This window comes from Rhinatrema bivittatum, chromosome 2, assembly GCF_901001135.1.
Source record: "Rhinatrema bivittatum chromosome 2, aRhiBiv1.1, whole genome shotgun sequence".
NCBI classification, from domain to species: domain Eukaryota; kingdom Metazoa; phylum Chordata; class Amphibia; order Gymnophiona; family Rhinatrematidae; genus Rhinatrema; species Rhinatrema bivittatum.
Window position 1 is genome coordinate 790991201 of NC_042616.1, and position 20770 is coordinate 791011970.

General features: G+C 45.9%; 1 protein-coding gene across 1 annotated transcript in view; it reads right to left on the reverse strand.

Moving 5' to 3' along the window:
* KCNK9 (potassium two pore domain channel subfamily K member 9) overlaps positions 1-19326 on the reverse strand; it is a 265094-nt gene extending 245768 nt beyond the window's left edge. The window contains exon 1 of the mRNA XM_029592721.1: positions 19029-19326. Within this exon, the coding sequence (XP_029448581.1) occupies positions 19029-19311 (283 nt within the window). The 5' untranslated portion in view covers positions 19312-19326. The remainder of the gene's footprint in view (positions 1-19028) is intronic.
* Between the last annotated feature and the right edge of the window lie 1444 nt (positions 19327-20770).

A 20770-nucleotide genomic window follows, 5' to 3' on the forward strand; every position in this document is an offset into this window, starting at 1 on the left:
CTCTGGCAGGCAGGAGCCTCCAGAGCGAAGACTCATGACAATGCAAGGCCAGGAACAACGAACGGAGCAGCCCTTTAAGGGCTGATACAGGAAATAGTCCCAGGGTGAGGCCCAGACACTTCCTGTGTCTGGCTCTTTAAATGTAGAGAGAAGACGTGGCTGCGCGCCTAGGAGGAGAGTGCAGGAAGCTGTGCAGGACCATGGCCAGCGGCCTGCACAGCATCTGTACGTCAGACACAGGGCAGGGCCTGAGGAGCAGGCCCTGAAGTCGGCAGCAGCTCCAGCCGCTGCGGGGAGCCCCGGGGGCGGCTCCAGCCGCTGGATGGCACCAGGGCTTGCGGCCTAATGCCGCGAAGAAGGGGACAACGTTGGGGGCACTCCCAGCCCCGAAGAAGGCAGCAAAGGCCGCGGCTCCGACCGAAGCGAAGAGGAGATTCCAGGGCAGCCTCCATGCCGCGAGGGCAGGCCGACGGCGGCGTCCTGCCGACGGCGGCGTCCTGCCGCGTCGGCGAAGACAGCAGCGTGGGGTAAGTGGCCTGCTCGTGGGGGGACCCGCGGGCAGCGCTGTTCATAACAGGGAGATCCCGGAAAACTGATCTGTTGACCTCCCAGCAGCCAATCAGAATCCAAGAATGGAAAATTCTTTTTTTCAGAAGTTCGTATGAAACTCTTGTACGATTTACCTATCTTGAATCATTTGCAATGATGCAGTTTTCACCCTATTAGTGCTCTGGAACTTCTGCATTAATATGTTAGAATGTTTTAAAACTCTTGACCTCTGCTCTGAGCTGATGATGATTAGAAATCTTATGACTTGAGTGACTTTTGTGATAGTACAATATCTACATGATGATGTCGGGTCAGTAGTATGGTTTGTGCTAGCATAATCAGAGCCTCAACTTTATTGTGTTAGCAATAACTGAAGAACAACAACAACAACAACAACCAAAAATGCAGATTCTTCCCACACAAAAATAACTGACACACGGATCAAAAGCCTCACCACAGCAAAAGCAGGAATCCCAGGCCAGCAGCTCCATGAGCCTTCAGGAGAGCAACAGGCAAGACACAGGAGCTCCTCAGCTACTGCTCTGGGATATACCATTGTTATTCAAATATTTTGTAAACTGCTTTCAGTGAATTTTGTAATCAAACAGGTGGGTAATAAATCAAAGTAATAATAATAATGACTGGTGGTGCTTCTGAGTCCCACACTGCCAATCTCCCATTTGATCACCAGAAGAACCGTTCCTCATCTGGATGAGAGATATTTACAACCACTGCTTCAGTTGTACATAAACATGTCTCATGCATATTCATTATGGATAGCCTGGAAAATCGACTGGCTGGGGTGGGGGGGGGGGAGGGGGTTTCTGAAGATAGGTTTACAAACCGCTGACCTACTCAAGGAAGAAGGGGCTGAGGTAGCACATTGATAAGTATATACGGTATCCATACACTATCAAAATATATCAATAGTCATATTCAATAGCGCCAGTTTAAAAGGTACAGATTTTCTCTGTGGTTCTTCATTAAAGATATAATTCTAAATACAAAGCTTCTTCCAGAGGAGTACCTATATCTCTAGACCACTTGGCCGTTATTTCAGAAAGAGGATCCAAGCTCCATTCTCCTACCATATCCTATAGAATTTTGAAAGAATTCCAACAGTTGAATTTGGCCAAATTACATCTATTTCAAAATTACCTGCCAGAAAGCAATCTTTATTCATGTACAATACTGAGTCAATATAATAGCGTAGCTGCAAATAAGCAAAAAAGTCATTATTACTCAGATATTTTTCTTTTAAAACCTGAAAGATCACAACTTCTTGTCTAGTATCTGATAAGAGCTGACCAATCCAATCATCCTCAAGCCACATGTCTCCCAGTGTCGAAAAACCACCTGATCTAATCTTAGCTGAAAATTGTGCTCCCTCTAATGGCAAAAGCACAGACACCCTTAATGGCAAATCCTATTTAGTCCTCACCGATCACCATTAGAGATGTGCAAAATGTGAAGAATAAGGCTGATTCGTTGCATTTGTTTAAATGAATGCATTGGGCCTAGGCCTAAGCCAAGTCCCAAAGCAGAGACTGCAGCCTACGCCTGAGCATGACAAAATGAGAAGCTTTGGAGTGAGCACCAAGGTGGTAGAGTGGATTACAAACTGGTTGACTGATAGGAAACCCATGTAATGATAAATGGAACCTACTCTGAAGAGAGAGCTGTGTTAAGTGGAGAGCCACAAGGATTGGTATTGGGCCCGGTTCTGTTCAATATCTTTATGAGCAACATTGCAGAAGGGTTAGAAGGTAAAGTTTGTCTATTTGTGGATGATACCAAGATCTGCAACAGAGTGGACCCGCCTGAAGTAGTAGGGAGAATGAAAACAAAGGCTTGAAGAGTGGCTGAAGATTTGGCAGCTGGGATTCAGTGCCAAGAAGTGCAGAGTCATGCATCTGGGAAGCGACAATCCAAAAGAGCTGTTTGAGATGGGAGGGAAAGGCTAATGTGCACAGACCAAGAGCAGGATCTTGGAGTGATAGTTTCTGGCGATCTGAAGATGGCAATGCAATGTGACAACGTAATAGCTAAAGTCAGAAGAATACTGGGCTGCACAGAGAGAAGAATAACCAGTAAGAAAATGGAGGTGGTGATGCCCTTGTATAGGTCCTTGGTGAGGCCTCACCTGGAGTACTGTGTTCAGATCTGGAGTCCTTATCACAAAAAGGATAGAGACAGGATGGAGGAGGTCCAGAAAAGGGCTACCAAAATGGTGTAGGGGTCAGTATCAGAAAACCTATGAGGAGAAAATGAAGGATATGAATATGTATACCCTGGAGGAGAGGAAGCACAGGGGTGATATGATACAGAACTTCAGATACCTAAAAAGTTTTAATGATGTGCAAACATCAAACCTTTTCCATTGGAAAGAAATCAGTAGAACTAGACATCATGAAATGAAACTCCAAAGAGGATGTCTCGGAACCAATGTCAGAAAATATTTATTCACGGAGAGAGTAGTGAATGCCTGGAATGCCCTTTCAGAGGAGGTGGTGAAAGCCAAAACAGTGAAAGAATTCAAAAGGGCATGGGATAAATACTGTGGATCCCTAAAGGCTAATGGATGGAAATGAAGAAAAGAGTGCATAGAGTAACTTGATGGTGCAGCGGTTATTACCCTTAGCCAAGAAGCCTTGATACTGTTAATGCTAGTCCATCATTGCTCTCTGCTTCAATGGCACAGAGAAAAATGAAACTGTATTCGTTCAGCAACCGAAGGCCCCAACTTTACAGACTGGGAAAACAAATATGGGGGTAACTTGCTGATGCAGAGGTTACTACCCTTAACCTAGAAGAGTTGCTTCAACAGCAAGGCATAACGAGGAACTAGATTCAACAGCACGGAGGTAGCAGAGAAATTGGATTCAACAGCACAGGGATAATGGGGAATTGGATTCAAACAGCAACCAATGTGAGCCCTAACCTTTATGGTCTGGGAAACAGATAAGTATTGGGGTCATCTATACGGCACAGCAGCTACTACCATAAGCTTAATGGGCAGACTGCATGGACCATTTGGTCCTTTTCTGCCATCATTTCTAGGTTACTATATGACACCAGTTCCTCGGCCTAGGCCTAGACCCAGGTCCGAAGCCAGAGCCTCACCTAGGCAGAGGCTGACATCCAAAGCAGGGGCCGTGGCCCAGACCCAAGCACAATGTCAGAGTCTTAACCTAGCCCCAGCCAACACAAGAACCTCGGCCGAGCCCCTCCCACAAAGAATCTTACCTGATCCGTTGGATATCTGCGGCAGCAGTCAGACTGGGTCCAGACACTGCGGCCTCAGCCTGGACCCAGGCCTGACATCAGGGTCGGTCTTGGAGGCTGGGTCCTGACACCTGGGCCACGACCTAAGGTCAGGCCCAGCCCTGGAGCCCAGGCCTCAGAGCAGCTCCGAAGTGTCCAACGTCCTCTTCTTCTTTCACTGAAGCAGTCCTCTGGTGTCATGCCGGAGGATGTCAGAGCATCAGAGCTGCTCTAAGGCCTAGGATCTAGTCCTGAACCTGACCCTAGGCCAAGGCCAGGCCCCAGTGTCTGGCCTGGGTATGGGCATCAGGACCTGGCCTGTGGGCCAGGCCATGGTGCCAGGCCTGGCTCCAAGCTCCAGCCTAGGACAAGACCCAAGCATCAGGATCCAGCCTCTGGGTCCCAGCATTGGGCCTGGGTCTGGGTCAAGGCCCCAGAATCAGGACTCAACCTCTGGGATAGGCTGTCGCATCAGGGCTGGGCCCAACCTCTAGCCTAGGCCGAGGCTCAGGCATCGGGACCTGGCCTCTGGGCCGGGCCCCAGCATCTCGCCTGGTTCCAGGCTGAGGCCCTGGCCTATGGGCCTGGTCGATACATTAAGCCTGGGCCCGGGTCATGGCCTTGGCTTTTGCCAGCAGGCAGATCCCCACCAGACTGGGTAAGTGGGGGCCAGCATTTTTCCAGGTGGGTGGGCGACCTTGGAAGTTCTATTTTTGCTTTTTTGGCCATTTTGTTGCGTTTTTTTTTTTAAATGTTTGATTAATTGTTTTCACACAAATGAAACGAGTCAAACATTTCATGAACTAAAATTCTTGGGGAAGAAACCTCCTGAAAACAAAACCCCCAAAAAAAATTAATATTTTTTTTTCCTTGCACATCCTTAATCACCATACTTTAAGAATAAACATATACAATCGTGTCTCCCGAGTTGTCATAGGTAATTGTGCGGTCTTTGCATGAAGAAGATATGGCAATGTCAAAGGTCAAATCATACTTCTATCCACCTCATTATCTCTCACCATACTCAAGCCACCAGTCCAGTCCTTTCTCACCCTGAGCAAGCAGGCTAAACAGAGTTTCCTAAAGAAATAATTCTGGAGACAATGAGGTTCGTTTACAACTGAATTTGCATCGGTCTTAGAGCAATAAGGCTGGCTCATGAAGTCAAACACTATTTACGGCCCAATGCCAATAGTGATAGCATCAGGTTTCAAGAACTGATTACAAGAGGCTGGGATTTGAAGCTAAACAGTGCATCTTACTGGCACACCTTGATTTTAATATTAAATTCAAGGCCCATGAAGCAGGCAGGTTATTTAAAGCAATTTATAAAAAGAAAACAAAAAAAAAAATTCCCACCTGCCTAGACTTCTTTGCCTTCCATATTTACCACTGTGCTGAGAAGCGGAGGCAAATTAGGTCACAGAGATTTCCTAATATCTTGCAGTTTCGGATGGGGAAGCAAGATGGCGTCCTATAACTAAATGCGCTCCTGACAGAGCCCCCTCCTGGAGGCAAAGCCTTTGGCTGGCAATGTTCAAAAGCCACTGACCTGTGTAAATGGCTACTTTGCTGAGCATGGGTAATAGCACGGGTAGGGGTTGACAATGGGCATACTTGTACCCATGGAAAAAGTAGGCAGGATCACAAATGGGGTTAAGGTAAGGGGGGAGGGGGGGGAGGCAACAGCCTGGTAAGTTTAGCGTTTTCAAAACTGCATGCACTATTTCGAAGGGACAAAGTACCCCAGACAGAGCAGGAGCAAATCTGCGCAGGTACTTTTCCTCTTACAGAATTTTAAAACGGAAGGCGCTCTCTCTTTTGGAACCGGTGCAAAGTGCACAGGTTAAAGTTTCCCCACTCTCCCACGCTTGGATCCCTTTTTATATCTGCACACAGCCTCCCTTGAATTTTTCTGCTACAAAATGAATGGCGAGGTCCCGGGTTTTCCACTCTGAAGAACCTCTGCCGTCAGCAGTTGTTGGCCCACTTAAATGTATTCTCGACACAACAGAAGAAGGGGGACTGGATCGGACACCGCTGCTCCTGCTGGGACGGTTAGAGTTGCAGGGTTTATGGAGTCCTTGGCAATGTTTGAGCCGTCACTTATCCCGGCTTCTGAAGACCAAAAATCCATTGAGCTCTCTGCTTCTCTCTCTAGCAGTGGCCAATCCCGGTCAATTCCTTATCCCTTACTCCCAGTGATAAATAAAACCTGGCTTTATCGGGCTTAATAACTGTTTTATGAACTTTTCCTGCAAGAACTTGTGCAAATCCCTTTTACAGCCACCAGCCAATAAGCATTCACGCCTGGATCTGATTCTCCTGAGTGTATGGATCCTGAAGTAGTGGTACCTTCATTTCAAGAACTGGTTAGTGAAGATGGCCACTGGTGAGTCATGTGCCCCTCCTCTGCAGGGTAAATGGTCATCTCTGAGAACTGTTTTGACAGACACAGAGAGAGGGGGCCATGTTCAATCTACCTGTATAGCTGCAAAGTCTGAAGATACTTATTACCATGGTCTCTGCTCCAATTTTCAAAGTGAAAGGATGCGTGTGCTTTCACTTTGAAAATTGCCTGCAGAGAGTTGCACCTGCTTCTTCTGCGAATACTTTTTTTACAACCAAAACCTGAGGGCAAACTTTTGAAAATCCCAGACTATGCATGTAGTTTTCTCCCCCAGCCAACCTGCACCCCCAGGAATGCCTCCAGTGCAATGCACGTAGTGGAACAAAGATTATACTTTTGCCAGCATACAGAATAGGCAATTGTCACACAGGAAACTTAAGCAGTAAAATGCTCTAATTGCCCTCTCAGTTAGGGGGTAATTTTGCAACATTTGCGCACATAAGTTACACCGATTTTCAAAGTGGCTTTTCATGCATAAGTCCGCATTGAATATTATCCCATCAAATCTACCTGCACAAACTTACATCTGCTCTTTTGTGTATGGGAATTTTTTGAGAAAAGTTATGTGCATCTTCCAGTTTTCAAATGTATGCCATGTACATGAAAAACCCTCCCCAATTCCACACCCAAGAATGGCACAGGAGACTTCCCATTTAGAATCTGTCTCTCACTCTATTAGCTGTAGTTGCCTTAGCTTTCACGCTTTCTTTTTCCTAGTTTAACCAATCTCGAGCTCTATTAGGTATTCTTATTGTGTATTTGTCTAGCTGTGGTTTACTCTTTCCTTTTTGATTGATAATCATATGTGATCTCTTACTGAATTCGGACCTTGTCTCTTTTCATCTTCCTCTTTTGTTTTAAACTGTAGTTTTTACACTTTGCAAAGAATTGATAATCATTTCATTTGGAACTAATAACCTCATTTGATTTGTTTGTCTTGCTTTAATATCTAAAGTGGTTGAACTGGATGTCAATTCATTTATTTTCTTCAATTTAATTTTCTGCCCTCTCATTATATGTTACAGGGTAGATTTCACTAAGGTAACATACAAAATAAATCAAATTGCATAAAATACAATTGCATCACTACCCATCAATCTTCTCTCAACCATCATACCAATTATTGCAACCTACCCCCAACCTCCTAACCCCTACTCACCACCCCTGGCAACCTAATCCCTAATTACCTTACCCCCTATCTTCCCTAATCTTAACATCTACAAATGCACAGTTGGCCTCTTTATGGTTCACAGTCTCAACCACCACCCATGCTAAAAATCAAACTGACACTGATATTCAGTCTACTGCCCCATGTTGTCCAGACCAATCTGGAATACATAAGCCAAGTCCCACCCAATCTACCATCGTTCCCACAATTCAGTGCTAGTATAACACAGTCTATATTCAGACTGCACCTTTTCTAGTCAATCAAGGGGGGTATTTATGAGTGTGTGTAGGAAGGGTGTGTTATACATCCCTATTTGGGGTTTAGTGGCTGGTGGGGCTGCATTAGTGAATAAGTGGGGGTACATATGCATGAAGAAGTATCTGTGAGTGCATAATAGAGTTTAAGTGTGTGAGTAGAGGTGCACAGAAGGACTGTGAAGTATGTGTGCCTGAGCTGGTGGGCTGTATAACTGAATGGATATAATGTGTGCAGGGAGGCCCACTCTGTTCCTCTTGCACTCTCCACTCCCCATGGTTCTCTGCCTAATGACATGGGAGAAGTGAAGAGAAGGTGAGAAAGCATTGTCCAATGGGAATGGTGCGAGTCAAGCTGAAGGGCATTGGAGGGTTCTAGGGCGGAAGCAATCAAGTGTTGTCCAAAATGGATGGTGTGGATAGAGCTGAAGGGAGTGGAAATCATGCACAACACAGGAGGAGAATCAACAAACAAGAAGAGTGAAAAGAACTGCCTTTTATTAATGACAGGGTATGTTTACTGTATACCCTTTAAATTGCCTGCTCTGCTCTCTTCCTCTTACCTTGTTTCTTTGTATACTGTGGAATTATATTTGGATGTGATCATTTCTCCTTGAATTAAATGGAAATAAAGGTCAACAGACAAGTTGTAGTTGGCACCTTTTTATTGGTATTGCCTAAAGCTTGTTTGTTGACCTTTTCTTTCTGTGTATCCAAGTGGACTAAACATAGCAACTATACTACTTAATTTTTGAATTACTTATGTAATATTGATGTTGATTTTATATTTATACTGGTTGAGGTTATTTGTTCTATGAATTAAGATTATTTTTCATTCGTGATTTACATTGAGAAACAAAGTTTAAAATATATTTTTTGTTTTTTCTGAATTTCTTCCAAACCTTCCATTCTTTTAGCACAATATTTAGCGCCCACTGGTCAGAGGTATCATAAGATAGTCTGGGCCAGGCCAGCGGATCTCCTCCTGTTTATGGAGCAGGAGGAGATCCGCTCCATAATGTTGTCAACATTTACTCCACTGAATTACAAGTCACACACATAACCTATAGCATTATTTGTCACTAAAACAATTATCTACTTTGCTTTACCTTTCTTTCCTAGACCGATACAAGTCTAAATAAAGTTTGGGAAGGAGGTTTATGGCCCAAGAAGCTTATTTAACATTAGGTGCATTCTAGAAATCAGAGACCATATCAACCCTCTTGACATCATTACTGTGTTCCCTTCCTGCAGCAAGCAACATCATCATCATCATCACCATCATCGTTGTTTATTTGTTTTCTAACCAAGGAGTTCAAAGCGTGTTACAAGGTCAATGGATTACATACAAAGTCTTGCATGTGCAAATGGGGGTCAAGAGCATCAGTAGATTGTAGTTACATAGGCACCGAGTTAAAAACAAAGGCAGAAAGTTGTATTAGTACAGCAGTAATTATATACATGAAGTTGTTCTAAATGGTTTGGGTGGGGGGTGCAGGGAGGAGGAGAGCAACTTGTGGCCAGGAGTGGGCTGGGAGTAGGGTTTAGTTTGCTCTCTGGCTATGGGTTGAATGCTGCTTAGAAGAGCCAAGTTTTTAACAAGTGTCTGAAAGTTAGCAGGTTTGGGGATTGCCTGATATTCAGCAGGAAAGAATTCTATAAAGTGAGGACTGATCCTCGGAAGCTCCTCTTTACGATGCTTGTGAGGTGTATTTTCTTGAGGGCTGGCATGTTAATTGGGTCTCTGATAGCATGTTTTTGCTATGAAAATCTCTGAATCTGTAACCCTCCCCCTATGATGACTCATGGTCTTGCTTTTCACAATTTTTGAAATTCTTTTTTTATATCTATTTTCATGTTTTAAATTCTTACGTTTTCCATCTAGCAGCCTTTTAACTTTCTGATTTTGATCACCTGTTTACTCTAGTGCAGTGGTCCCCAACCCTGGCCTGGGGGCCCACCAGCCAGTCGGGGTTTCAGGATATCCACAATGAATATGCATGTTATGGAGGCAGCGCATGCAAATTTTCTCTCATGCATATTCATTGTGGATACCCTGAAAACCCGACTGGCTGGCGGGCCTCCAGGACAGGGTTGGGGACCACTGCTCTAGTGTGCTAGCTAACACAACCCAAGCTTGACTGTACCACTTTGCACCTGACTGCCATAACCACCGTCAACTCAATTAGCAGCATGCAGAGTTTGAATCAGTTTTCTGTCCAGCCTCTGTAACTGTAGACTCAACTTCGTCAAACTGCAATGGAAATGCTGAGTCAAACTATCAGCACCAGGAGACGACAGTGCCGTCAGCATTCAGTTTTGGGCATTATAATCTTTTCAGTTACATTTCTCCTTGCCGGGATGATAAACATCTACGTTTTTCCTTCCATGCTGGCCTCCTTATGGTGTTTGTGATCCTTAAGCGTTTCACGCATATTTTCACTCAATTATTTAATGCCTGCCTGTACTTGTCCATCACAAGGCCTGTTTCCGAACTTCTATGCATATGGGAAACATACTGTTTGTGAGTGTGTATATGTGTGATTTATAGAAATCATACATGCCATTAAGATAATACATAATTCTAGTTTTTATGCTGAGCAGATAAGTGCACAAGCATTTACGTATCTATGTATTGACTAAGAAATTATACCTCTGTTGATTACCAATTTAAGTGCTTCACTTTAACTATAAAGTAGATTATATACACGTCCTTCAATCAAAAGCAAAAGAGTTTTGCAAAACCCCTTTCCCACTTCCCACTCCCTCCCTCCAAGCCTTTTTTCTTTATGACTTCTGAATTCCAGCCATCAGTTTTTTGCCTCAGTACGATCTGCTGCTCTTCTTCTTTTCTTGGGTTTTTTTTTTTTTGGAATAAATTCCCGTTTGTGCAGTTATTTTTAGAACAGCATAAGGAAACAGTTCAGTCCCTTTACATTTTGCTCCAGCCTCCAGAAATATTCAGTGTTTACTAGAATTCTTTAGTGTTAAATCAAGCACAAAAGCATCACCCTGGAAAAAAAGAGAATGCTACGTGAAATGCAGCTATCACCACCAGGCACGCGTTAACAGAGTGTCATCAGCCGGCTAAAGACAATAAAAAACAAGAATTTACTTGTTGCAAAACTTGTATTGCAACCAGAAAAAAAAAAAAAAAAGAATGATCATTTTCATTCCAAGCAATTGAATAGTACACAGAATAATAAGTTGTGATGAATGACCTGTTTCGTCGACTTAACTTTTTGGAACGGTAATTAATCCCGCAGTATAAAAAAACAAAAACAAATCCATGGGGCCAGCCCACTGGCTCAGTGGTTGTGCTGTCCGCTGCCAATGCTGGATGTCTAACCTCGGCTTCTGCTCCATAAACTGGCCCAGGATGCTGCAGAAGCAGTGCTCACATTCACACACACACCAGGGGTGTAGGAAATCCCAGTGATCGCACAAACAGCGAGACCTACTGGTCAGGTTCGGCGCTGCAGTCTTCGGCTGAGGTCTGTGGCTGCAATGACTGGGTTAGACAGGGCTGGACAGTAAGCTCTGCCGAGCAGGGACTCTCTCTTTTATGTTTGTTATACAGCGCTGCATATGCCAAGCAGCGCTATAGAAGTGATATAAGTAATAATAGTGCATTTAAATATGGATGGGGAAAAAAGTCAGCTAATTCAAATGTTTAAAAAAGTGTAGGCTGCACAGCTCCAGTAGATGCTTGAACCAACTGAGCCAGAAGTCCAAAGAATCAAGAGAAAATTGCTAGACAAAAAGAAATATATTTTTTTTAAATAAATTTAAGATCTAATTTTATTTAATATATTTTACCAAGGAATAGCCATCATCCCCACCAAGTGGACACTAATTCGTAGTGGGGCATTAATTTCTTGTCCCTCAAGGATTAGTACTTAAACTAAAATGCCATCCACTGAAAAGCTGCAAACAGCTGCATGTGTCCGTGGGTCATCCACAGCTAGCTCTAGGACACTGGCTTAGCCTAACGGACATCCAGAACTCCTATGCAGACAGCACTGTACCTTCTCTCACAATTTCTTCAAAAAACTCCCAGGAGTTCTGTTTTCCAGTTCAAATTCTTTCTCTTATGATATTATTAAGAGCTACTGTCATCAGAACAGCAGGCTGTGGCAGGATAATGCTATCTTGCTGTGACGTAAAATGCCAAGGGAAAAACCCAAAGCTTCTACTGGGGAATAAATGTCAAGGCAAAGCCAAAACAATTATTGACAAGGCAGGAGGCCGGATGGCCACGCCCTGCCCTTCCAGTGGTGTTATTTCTTCTTTCTATCACCCTGGCTTAGGCTGAGAGATGCTCCTGCATGGTAGCTGCTCCTTGTGCCATTGCTGAAAAGTTGTATTTTGAATGGCTTAGAATACGCCGGCACTTTGGCCGGTCAGCAGCCAGCTTTCGATAATTGCCAGGTAGGAAGATTTTACAACAGGTATTTTGCATTTTTATTTGCACCACTGTATTCCAACTTGCTTGAGTTATCTCTTGATATTAACCCCCGATGAGGTTTTCCTTGGATGAGTATAAAGTAACTCTATTAGTCTCCAGAGGGACAGGGGGGGAGGGGGGGAACTGGGTTCTTTGAAGTTTCATTGGGTCAGCTTGAGAATTATCCAAAGATGTGACTGTACACAAGCTTTAAGAACCACATATGCGCTTCCTTCTAACCGCAGCTTCAGTCTGGACTTTCTCAGAGGTCTCCGGATAATTCTTTTTGTTGGTCCATTAAAAAGTCTCACGGCATACAAAAAAAAAACAAGTTAAAGACTTGGGAAGAATATGATTTCTTTGATGTGGCCTTGAGATATGATCGTGGCTCATGAACAGGTCCATCAGTGGAAAATCTTTGACTGTATTTTCTGTAATCTAAATCAAATTGGTGCTTCTTGAACCCATTATTAAGGGGGCTTTATTTTCCCCATCTGGTCCCTATTGGCAAAGTTTACCATGTGATATTCCTGTATGTGATTGAAAATATTAGCACTCTGATGAGAATTTGCAGTAACTTACATACACCCCAGTCTGGGCAAGTATACAACTAAGACGGCTTTACAGGTCAAAGCAGTTACAGTTAGGTTCACCATAAATTGTGGTAAAGCAATTGTCCTAGCTTCACCCAAGTACAACTGGCTGTATTTTCAAAGAGAAGCAAACAAAATGGTGAAGCAATCAGCCATATTGTCAACTTATCTCAGTCAATGTTGCACTTCCTTTTGCAAAGTATTTGGTGTGGTTAGTGTTCCTCCACACATGGCTGAGATATGTGTATAATGCTGCCATCCAATCAAGCATCTGGTTTGCTCTATTTAGAAAATAAGATATATTTTTTTTTCATTTTTGTTAAAAAGAAAGCAGGAGGCAGGCATGCCTCTTGTAGGTGAAAGTATGAAAGCATCTTAAGTGATCCTACGCTACATGCCATGGTAGCTCAAGTTGCACATAGGAAGTCTGTAATGATAATAAAAATTCACAAATATAAAAGAGAGGGAAAAGGATCAATGTCCAATATCAATCTCCCATCCACTTAATTGACAAATGACAATATCATAAATCAGTCTTTGATTTATGATATTGTCATTTGTCAATTAAGTGGATGGGAGATTGATATTGGACATTGATCCTTTTCCCTCTCTTTTATATTTGTGAATTATTCTAGAGAGGTGTTCTGCTTCGTTGATTAATGATAATAAAAATGACATACATTAGCACCAGATGCTCTATATTGAACCGTCACTGGCATGGCTGATGTTTTAATAATATTTTCAGGTGCGGTAAGATGTTATCACAGTTAATACGTCATAAGAGCATGCACTGTGATATTATTCACTTCTACTGTTTTGGTTACGATGCATCCTAAGAGAACTTCCTGCAGGAACCCTGATGTCGTCCTTCTACAAGAGTCTCCTCTGGAAAGCGACGTTTCTTCCAGCGGGAATTTTCACATAACTCTCAGAGCACAAAAACAAGAGATGAATGAAAATATTTCTGACTACAAGAAAAAAAAAATTGCTATTCCCAGGATGAGACCACACTTAACCATTTTTGCTGTGCATTCTCATGTTTTCTTTATAATCATTCTCATTGCTGACTGAAGAGACAGACAAATCTCTAATCAGAAGAAGAAGCAGCAATAAGGCTTAAATTATCTGGATTACATGGAACACTAGGACAAATCATTATTTTATAATTACCTAAATACTCTAAGCAGTTTACAGTTTAGACAGAATAATCTGTTATGTCATAGGGCGAGCAGCAGTGTGATCTAGTAGAAAGAGCACAGAGGTGGGCCTTGGAAACAATACGCAATACACAACCATCAGTGTGTCACTGAATATGCTACACACACACACACACACACAATCAAGGACACTCACCCTCGGTCAGGACTAGGGGCTTCCTAATTACGTGATGTATGTTAATAGTATTAAAGAAATTTTAGTCTTATAGACTGCAGTTCTCAAATCCACTCCACGATGGCTGCAAATAGGCCTAGATTTCAGCATATCCACAATGAACATTATCAGGATATATCCTCTTCCATTTGGTCCAACTGTCATGCTTTGGCACCTCTGAAAAGCAGACCCTTCCTTGGAGGAAGGGAGCTGAGGCGCCATGCCAGAGCTTCCCAAACTTTGGATCAGGACCCCAAAAGGGGGTCACAAAACCTTCATATGCGGGTCATGAGTGTCTAAAATAGTAGCACTCTTCAGGCACGAGCAGCATTAGTAGTGGAAGTCAGCTTGGAATGTGTTCCTGTGGTAACAGGAAGCCTTGAATGAAGAGGGATCAAGGCCGCTACATGGCACATGAGCTTGCATTAGCCCACAAGTCCCATGATGACTTTCATTAGGAATGCTGTTAGGCTTGGGACCAACCATGAGAGAAGAGGAGGGCTAAATGTGCATTCTTTTTCTCTTATCAACCACTTCTGAACCTACCCAAGGGGAAAAAAAAAAAAGTTTCCCACTGTCATCAGTCTGACCTCTCTTCCCATGGTCAGGGGAATGTTTGGAGGAGGGGGTTATTTGAAGGAAGGAATGAGATGCAGGAGGCATTTGAGGGTTTGATTAAATGGAGGATTGTCTCTGGGAACTGAGAGAAGGGGGGAATGAAAGAAGATCATCTGGGGGATTTAAGAGGAAGCAGTGAGAGGAGATCAGCTGAGGAAATCTGAGAAAAGGGTTGGAGGGGAAGAGAGAAGGCTAAGAGATGAGCAGGAGATGGGGATGGAATGAGGAGGAAAATAGGTGTGGGATATGAGGGGGGGGATGATAGATGGGGGGTTATAAGAAGAGATTGGAGATGAGAGAGGATCAGCTGGGTGGGTGTGTAAAGTGCTGTAGGGGTGAGAGAGAGGAGCTCAGCCGGGGAGGTGAGGAGAGGAGGTTGAGAGAGATGGTGCATTGTAGAGGAGGAGGTTAAGAGAGGGGGGGTCCTGTTGAGGGGGTGGAGGTTGAGAGAGTTGATCGCCTGCAGTATGTGGTGGGGAAGGTAAGAAGGAGTGAGCGTTGCAGGGGATCGCACGTCTTCCTATTGTCATGGCCGTCCTCTGGTGTCGTGTGAATTTTTAAGCGCTGAAATGAAGTCCCATTAGCTGAAAGTTTGGGAAGTCCTGCGCCTTGCAAACCTGCCGTAAACTATCTCTTCAGGGTGATTTCTGATTTGGCAAGCAGTAGGCACTGCGGGCTAAATGCTACAAGGAGCTGTCCCTTCAGCACCAGGCTCTGAACCGAATAAACTTGGAAATGTATTTTAAGAGTCTGAGGTCTCGGGTTCTCTGTCAATGGCGGGGGTGGGGAGAGTTTAGCACCGTGCCCTACGTTTAAACTGAGAGGAGAGGAAAAGCAATCTTTCCCCCCCCCCCCCTGCTAATGATGTGTTCATGGTTTAAAGCAAATGCATTCGATCGTTTCTAATGTTTGCAGTGGGAAAAACTCTTCAGAACCGATGCGAGCACAGCCACGCCAACAGACTAATTTAATTTAGGGAAGATTTCCAACTAATCGGCTCCTCCCTGGGGAGCAGTACTTCTCAGGTGCACTGTGTGTGTGTGTGTGTTTGACTTTTCCCCGCAGGAGCAACAGACCTTTGTATCTCCAAATATCCATCCTGGAATAAAAGTAAAGGAGGGAGCACAGAGCCGGGACGACAGAGAGCTCAGGTAGGGAGGGAATGGGATGGCGTTATTCGGAGAAGTGTGATCCCTTCTCTTTCTGAGGTTCTCTGAATGAGGGGAAGGCGAAGAAAACAGAAGCGAAAGACGCGTCCAGTGTTCAAGGGAAGTTACAGGCATAACAGGCGCGCATCAGTAAAAGAAAAAAACACACGTCTTTATTACAAATGGGGAAGAAAAAAAAAAACGGAGAGCTTAATTTGTTTTCTGTAGACTTGCTAAAGGGACTGAATTCCCTTTAAGGAACAGGCGAAGGTAACTGTCAAATCTATCTCTGCTCTTCAGGCTGGGTTGTTAACCTATTAGTGGTCAAACCCGAGAAGGCCCTGCATGTTTAGACCTCTCCCCCCGCCCCCCCAAAAAAGTGCACTGTCGGGAATTAGTTTAGAAGAACTGAACACTTTGGCTCTGAAATCAATTACATGAAAAATGTGTTGGCGTTTATTCTCGGCGCAGTTTCATCAGGTGGAATTGCAACCCGTCAGCCAAGCGGGCGCTTTGCCCCCAATTCTGTGACTATCCCTCCGGTGCTGCCTGCCACGGGGAATATTACACGGCTCTGATTTCATTAGGAAAAAATTCCCCGTGGCAGCAGAAAGTTACACGTGCTGACCAGGCAGCTGGGAAAGTTCTCCTTCACGCCCAACAGGATGAGACTGAACCGAGAACTATATGTAAAATATACTTCCACCTCTGTCTATCAGCACATTATAGACAAAATATACCCCAGCTGTGTCTATTAGCACACTACTATATATAAAATATACCCCCAGTTCTGTCTGATATCAACACACTATATATAAAATATATCAGCACACTATATATAAAATATACCCCCAGCTCTGTCTGATATCAGCACACTATATATAAAATATACCCCAGCTCTGTCTGATATTAGCACACTATATATAAAATATATCCCCAGCTCTGTCTGATATCAGCATATAGACAAAATATACCCCCAGCTCTGTCTAGCACACTATAGACAAAATATACCCCCAGCTCTGTCTGATATCAGCACACTATAGACAAAATATACACCCAGCTCTGTCTGATATCAGCACACTATATATAGAATAAACCTCCAGCTATGTCTGATATTAGCACACTGTATATAAAATATACCTCCAGCTATGTCTGATATCAGCACACTATAGACAAAATATACCTCCAGCTATGTCTGATATAAGCACACTATAGACAAAATATACCTCCAGCTATGTCTGATATAAGCACACTAGTCAAAATATACCTCCACCTCTGTCTGATATCAGCACACTATAGACAAAATATACCTCCAGCTCTGTCTGATATCAGCACACTATATATAAAATATACCTCCAGCTATGTCTGATATTAGCACACTAGTCAAAATATACCCCCAGCTCTGTCTGATATCAGCACACTATATATAAAATATACCTCCAGCTATGTCTGATATTAGCACACTATAGACAAAAGATGCTCTATTTAGCACATCCAAATTCAAACGCCTGAACGCATTCTGGACGAAAATGTAAGCAACCCAAGGCTGTCTTTGGAGGCACTCCTTTTGTGGTGGCTGGAAAAACAATTCAGACATTGGTACTACAGAATGCAATATGTGTGTTTATGTTTCCAATGTTCTTATTAAAGTTTTGCAAATTAACATTACAGACAAGTAACGAAAAGGTATGCAAAGCCTTGGTGAGCTCTTTCCCAATGCCTGCCTTGTACAAACCGCTGGGGGCTTAAAAGCCGAGTCCCCTTCCCTGCGGCCTCCCTGCTCCGAAAAGTGCTTTCAAACTACTCCTGGCTCGCTTAGGGTGCAACACGGCTATAACGCGCCTACTTTCCACCGAAGCCTTCCTGCCCCAAAGAAAGTTAGAAAGTAAAGCAGAAGTAGCCCTCCATTCTATAGCATTCACCCGAAGGCCATCCTCAGCTAAGTAAAAACTAGCCGAGGACCAACGACCGAAACCTCCACCTATGATGGCCACAAGCCCTGAAGCGTCATGGCTGCCGGCTTCTCCCGTTCCCCGGGGACAGGCCAGCGGGGACCTCCACGCCGGGAGAAACCTGCGGATCTGTACAAAATGTTAACCAGAAAAAAATCGAGGCCAAGCTCTGGAAACTCTCCAGCCAGCTCCTTGCAAGCAAAGCTGGGCAAATTCGCCAAAGAGCCAAGGAAACCTCTAGCCTACCCAGCAATTGCGCACGCAAAACAAATGAACCTAGTCTGCCCGTGCACATCGTTATATAAGGATAGCCATCCCTATCTAGATCTAGCAGATAAACAGATTAAAAAAAAAATTCCACCCTGGGAGTTGTTCTGCCTTGGAATAACTTCGCCGCCTTGCAAAAAAAAAAAAAAAAAAGTGCAGCACCTGTTAAATAATTCAATCTAGGAAGCCATCGCGTTAAAACTCTTTCTTTCAACGCTTTTTACATAACAAATCAATCCATCTGAAAGTGGCGGCTGTGCGCGGACATGATTCAAAGTTGGTGCACCTTTCCCGCACTACTAAGCGGTTCCATTAGAAGAAGTTACCAGGGGGGGGGAGGGGGAGGAAGTTGGGGGGAGGGGGAGGCAGAATGTGCTGACTCGGCTTTTCCCCTCGCCTCCGCTTGCTCTAGAAAGGAGATTTCTCTCGAGATAAGCTGAGGTTTTGTGTGAGATGGGGGGTTAATGCAGCCAGCGTTGGATGTTGTCATTGCTAATCCCCGATTCCGCCTTCTCCTTCCAGCAGAGGTTTAACAATGATGGACACAATGTACACATGCATTAGAGAACAGCAAAATAAAAAATAAATAAAAGCAAATCAAGGCAAATCAAGCGGAGGAGCAAGTGTTTTAGAGTTGGCCCCACTTTCTTTTATAGCCTCCCCTCCCCCCCCCCCTTGCCCCATAAATCCTACGTTTTGCACATTTCTGATCTTGTCGCCGTCGTTTCCCGACCCTTGCTAGCAGTCCTAACCGGCTCCGGTCCCCCGTCCCCCGTGCACATCCGTGCAACAGTGCAAAAAGAGACAAAACTAAAGCCCAACAAGTGCAAGGCGAAGACGCAAGTTAACATGAACCGGCGGCGACCCGAGCAGCCCCCCCCCCGGACGGCAACTCCAGAGCCGGCTACCGGCTTTGTGCAGGCGGCGGCGGCACCGCTCCCCCCCCCCAGCCCCGGGAAAAAAGTTTAAAGAGAAGCCGCCTCTTACCTATGGTGGTGATGACGGTGATGGCAAAGTAGAAGGAGCCGGCGAACTTCCACTGCACCCCGGCGCGGTGCGGCTCCGACTGCATGATGACCAGCTCCAGCTGCCGGTAGTCCTCGCCGCTGATGTTGTACTTGCCGCGCAGCCGGATCTCCTCGGCGCGCAGCTTCTCCTCCTCCCGCAGCTCGTAGTCGGACTCCAGGGCGTCGAAGACGGCGGCGCCCACCAGCAGGTAGGTGAAGGTGCAGGCGATGAGGGACAGGGTCCGCAGGTTCTGCCGCTTCATGGCCGCCAGCAGCCGGCGGCCGAGGGGCTCATGTCCCCCGGCGCCGTGCGGGAGGGGCCGGCGGGGGGCGCCGGCGGGAGGCCGCCGCCGGGGCCGCTCCGGGCAGGCGGAGGAGGAGGAGAGGCACTGGAGGCTGCTGGAGCGCCGCGAGCAGGGGCCCCGCAGCCCGGAGACGCCGCCGCGCAGGAGCCGCCCGAGCCGAGCCGCCCCGGGGCGCAGGGCCATCAAGGGCGGCAGCACCGCCCCCCTGCCAGTGACGCGCCCCGCCGGGCCAGAGTCATGCGAGAGTGGGGGTCACGACCCAACCGCCGACAGGAAGGCATGGAGGGGGGGGGGGAGGGGAGGGCGATGACTTAAGGAGAAGCGAGCGATCGATCCTCTCCGCCCGCTGACGCTCGGCGACCCTGGGGGGAGGGGGGAGGGGAGAAAAGAGTCCCAAAGTTTGGAGCTCCCCTTCCTGGCTTTCTAGCTCGGGCTGAGGCAACCGGCGAGGCAGACATCGGGAGCCCGAGCAGCCTCTCGCTTTGTCGTCCCCCCCTCCTCCTCCTCCTCTAGCCCCCCCTGTGCAAGTTTCTCAAGCACCGCACGGTTACCAGAGGAAGGAGGAAAGGGGCATGGAGGAGGAGGAGGAGGAGGAAGGCAGCTTCGTGGAGGGGCGCATGAAATCAAACTGAAGAGAGAAAAAAAAAAGAACTGCAACTCTTCCAGGATCCGTCCGGAGTGGGGGGGGGGGGGGGGCTTGATTTCGCGGGATCTAAGCAAGGATCCCCCAGTGTCTGCAGAAGACTTTATTTGTCAGAGACACCCAACTTCCGAGAGCCTGGAGTGAAATCAACCAGTCGGCGAAGTTCCTCGCTAAATATAAATATAAGTTCATGCACATAGAGGCAGCCTGGACATCACTGGGAAGGTGGCGGGATTTCTGTAAATTCCAGCCCAGGAGAAAAAAAAAAAAAAGAGCCACAAAATGAAGAAATGCAGATAAGCCCTAGGAGTTGGAGGCGACCGGATCGGCCAACACAAACCAAGCCGACTCCTTCTGGAGGATGAAAGCCCCTGGCGTCTTGCAGCGCTGGATGTCCAGGCGATGTCCGTGCCGGCCGGGTCCGGCTGCGAGGGGCAGAGGGGCAGAGGTTAAGCGGTGGCTTTCGGCGGGCATGCCAGGTCCTGAGGCGCGGGTTTCTCCCCCGAGCGCAAGCAAAGTGGGTGGGGGGGGGGGGGGGAGGCGAAAGTGCAGGGCGCGGGCTGGGGAGCCAATCGGGCAAGCTGGCTAGTTGGGGGAAAGGGGTGGCTCGCTTTCTCTTTGCCAGGGAAGATCCTGGCTCGGAAGCCTCCTTTAGCAGCCCGAAGAGACGAGGCGGGGGAGGGGGGGTTGCCAAGCGGTCAGGCTGGAGTTTGCTTGAAACCCCGGGTTACGTTCAGCTGCCGATTAGGCACAACGAATCAACACCAAAGAAAG